Source organism: Daktulosphaira vitifoliae, unplaced genomic scaffold, assembly GCF_025091365.1.
Source record: "Daktulosphaira vitifoliae isolate Bord-2020 unplaced genomic scaffold, ASM2509136v1 Scaffold_4, whole genome shotgun sequence".
NCBI classification, from domain to species: domain Eukaryota; kingdom Metazoa; phylum Arthropoda; class Insecta; order Hemiptera; family Phylloxeridae; genus Daktulosphaira; species Daktulosphaira vitifoliae.
Window position 1 is genome coordinate 2,394,623 of NW_026099575.1, and position 3,018 is coordinate 2,397,640.

At 25.3% G+C, this 3,018-nt stretch overlaps 2 protein-coding genes across 4 annotated transcripts in view; one reads left to right on the forward strand and one right to left on the reverse strand.

Annotated features, from left to right (window-relative positions):
- LOC126905345 (sodium-independent sulfate anion transporter-like) overlaps positions 1-3,018 on the forward strand; it is a 26,924-nt gene that overhangs the window by 5,269 nt on the left and 18,637 nt on the right. The window lies entirely within an intron of this gene.
- Positions 964-3,018, reverse strand: part of LOC126905363 (tuberin-like) — a 32,752-nt gene continuing 30,697 nt past the window's right edge. Inside the window, exons 2-4 of the mRNA XM_050685001.1 lie at positions 2,262-2,404; positions 2,023-2,193; positions 964-1,368 (exon numbers count right to left, since the gene is read on the reverse strand). Coding sequence (XP_050540958.1) covers positions 1,144-1,368; positions 2,023-2,193; positions 2,262-2,404 — 539 coding nt within the window. The 3' untranslated portion in view covers positions 964-1,143. The remainder of the gene's footprint in view (positions 1,369-2,022; positions 2,194-2,261; positions 2,405-3,018) is intronic.

The window sequence follows — 3,018 nt, forward strand, 5'->3', positions numbered from 1 at the left end:
AATTGGTTCGGTGAGAGCTGAGAAAAAGTGGTAACAGACACAAAAAAAAACACATCATAGTAAAACCAATACCTTCTCAGCCGAAGTTGTCATCCATCACGTGACGCATTCGCTATGAAAGGGTAGTGACCAATTTTGCATTATTTTAATTATGCAAACAAAAATTTGAGTAGTTTTAATATTTTATCTCTGACAATATGTAATGTATTAAGTCATTATTTATCTATGACTCAAGTCGCAATATCTTTAAAAATATAATGTAATATAATATAATATAAATTGTTTTCTGGAAGCCATAGAATGTTGAATAATAATACATATTATTATAGCGAATTTTTCAGAGAACTAATACTTATTTTATTTACAAAAACCCAACCAAAACAAAATATTTTATTACATATGAATATTTTTAATTTGAAAATATTTTTTAACAATGTATGTACTGTTGCGAATGTTTTAAAATTTAACATGTGTCATAATGTATGTAGTTTTTAATTTTAGCTGTGGACTGATTATTGAAATGAGAGAACTTAAATTTTCTATTCACACCAGTGATTCTCTTCCACACTCTTGTCTTGTTTGATATTAAAAATTAGTTTGTTAATTTGAAAACTAATAATATACAGTTATTGTCATTAAAAAAAAATAAAATTATTAAATTTTTAAAGAGTAAGAAGAGGATAAAACTCATATAAAAAAATTTTTTTTTTATAATTATTTTATAAATAAATTTAAATTAATGCCTATAAGAACAGTAATGAAGATAATATTAAATTTATATGTAATATAAGTTAGGTGACCTGATTAATTAGACATCAATGTCTTAATCTAGAAAGCTGCTTAAGATATTGAATACAAGGTAGATTGGTGTAACATCAGCAATCAGATTTATGTCACATTATGTTTTACCGGGGTAGACTTAGGTGTTTACAATAATGTTTGTTTTTGTAAGTAGACACTGAATAAACTACATAATACAATAATGTTATATTTAACATTGGAAAACAAAAAAACTCACATGAATTCACAGAGTACATAATATACATAATCGCATGCAATGTATCATATTTACATTTTTAACACGCAGTTTAAAATGAGATCATCTTTTATGTTGCCCTGAAGATAAAGAAAAAGATTTTTGTTTCAAGTGTATTCTGTAAAATCAGACATTTGTACTTTTGCACGACTCACAGCAGCTGTTGCTTGCTTGATGACTGTTGTCATAGGTTCATTCGTTGATGATTGGCTAGTTTCTGATTTCATAACTTTATTTTGAATTCTTTTTATTTGTCTCAGTCTTTCCAACCAATTACTTGCAAATGGTCCATTATTTTTTTTCTTTGAACTACTCAATATTTGAGAAGCCAACTAAAAAATATTTTAATGCTAATTATAAATTCAAAAAATAATAACAAATATTTAAAAAATGCATTAGCATAATTTATTTTTTTTTTTTAAAGTTATTTAACTGTAAATATTTTAAGACTTTCTATTGAAAATACAGAATGCAACAAATGAATATTAGGAATTTTAAGAGCTGTTACAATTTATAGATTATTGATGTATAATTTATCTTCATTTGAATGATTTTATTAAGTTTTATTAAATTGATCAGTAGGACTATGCAATGACTTCTTAATTCTATTCTCTAATAAAAATATATAAGAAGCTAGTGGGATGATAATTTTATCAATAATTATCTAATTTTACTAATGCCAACTTTCTTCTATAAAAATGTGTAAGGTTGGTATGTGATATATGTTCATATTACACTTGCTACAAAGTGTCATAAAATCAAAACAAGGATCATTGTATATTTTTAAATAGCCAGTTTCTATATAATATAATTGAGAGTAATACAATACTATGACAGGATATTTTTATAGAGGACATATAGAATAATTAGAGTTGTTATGAGGAACATGTTTAAAATGATTTCAGATTAGTAATTATAAAAACATGGATCTTGATAATCAGAAATTAATTTTGTTATAATGTGTGTAATTTTTTTTTCAATCTTACATCTGTATGTATAGCAAGTTGTCTGGCTAACATGGCAGCATTTTGATCAGATACTATTTTGGGTTCTTGATGGCCAACATGTTCTCGTAGATCATCCCTTACTTTAACTGTGATTTGATCAACACCATGTTCAAGTGGTTCTACAATAACACATCCATAACTAAATTGGCCCTAAATAATAAATTCATATAGAAAAAAATATTAATTAAATTTTACAGATAAAAAATGATTTGGCTTACTTTTACAGTTTGTATGTCATACTCTTGTCCACTTTCATTGTAAACAATAGTTACAAAGTCATTTCCAATATTTTTTTTTTTGTTATTGCATTTTGCATCAGTTTCAACTGTTGGCATTAGTGTAGCTACATGAAATATGACCTATTTGATAAAAATTATAAATTAAAAAAATTCAAGTTTGAAAGTAAAGCAATTAAAATAAATTACATTTTTATACTGCTTATAATAAATTTTACAATTTATTAAATAAAATAATATAAAATTAGCTTAAAGTATAATTATAAATATATTAGTAACTTCTATTTTAGACTAAAAGCCATCTTCAGGTTACTTGTATAAATAAAAAAAAAAGTCACATAAACAACTTTAAAAAAACCCAACACAAGGGGGTTCGCGGCACAGTGATGACATGGCATAGTTGGATCAAGTATAATGATATTTGACAGTGATTAAAATCACTATACAAAAAAAAAGCTTCGATGAAAATCTTTAGATAGTGTTTAATTTAAAAAAATTGGTGGATTATTCCAAAATCTACATTATCTGCTATTTCCTTATTAATATCCTGATTAAGATAAAGTATGTCAAATGAAAAAGGGATAATATTATTATTTTTCATAAAAAAATTGTGTTGATCCATACACTTTACAATAAGTTATAGCATAATAAAGTTAAAAAAAAAAACCCAGCACAGGGGGGTCGCAGTACAGTGGTGACGTGAAATAGATGGATCAAGTATAATGATACCTGACAGTGA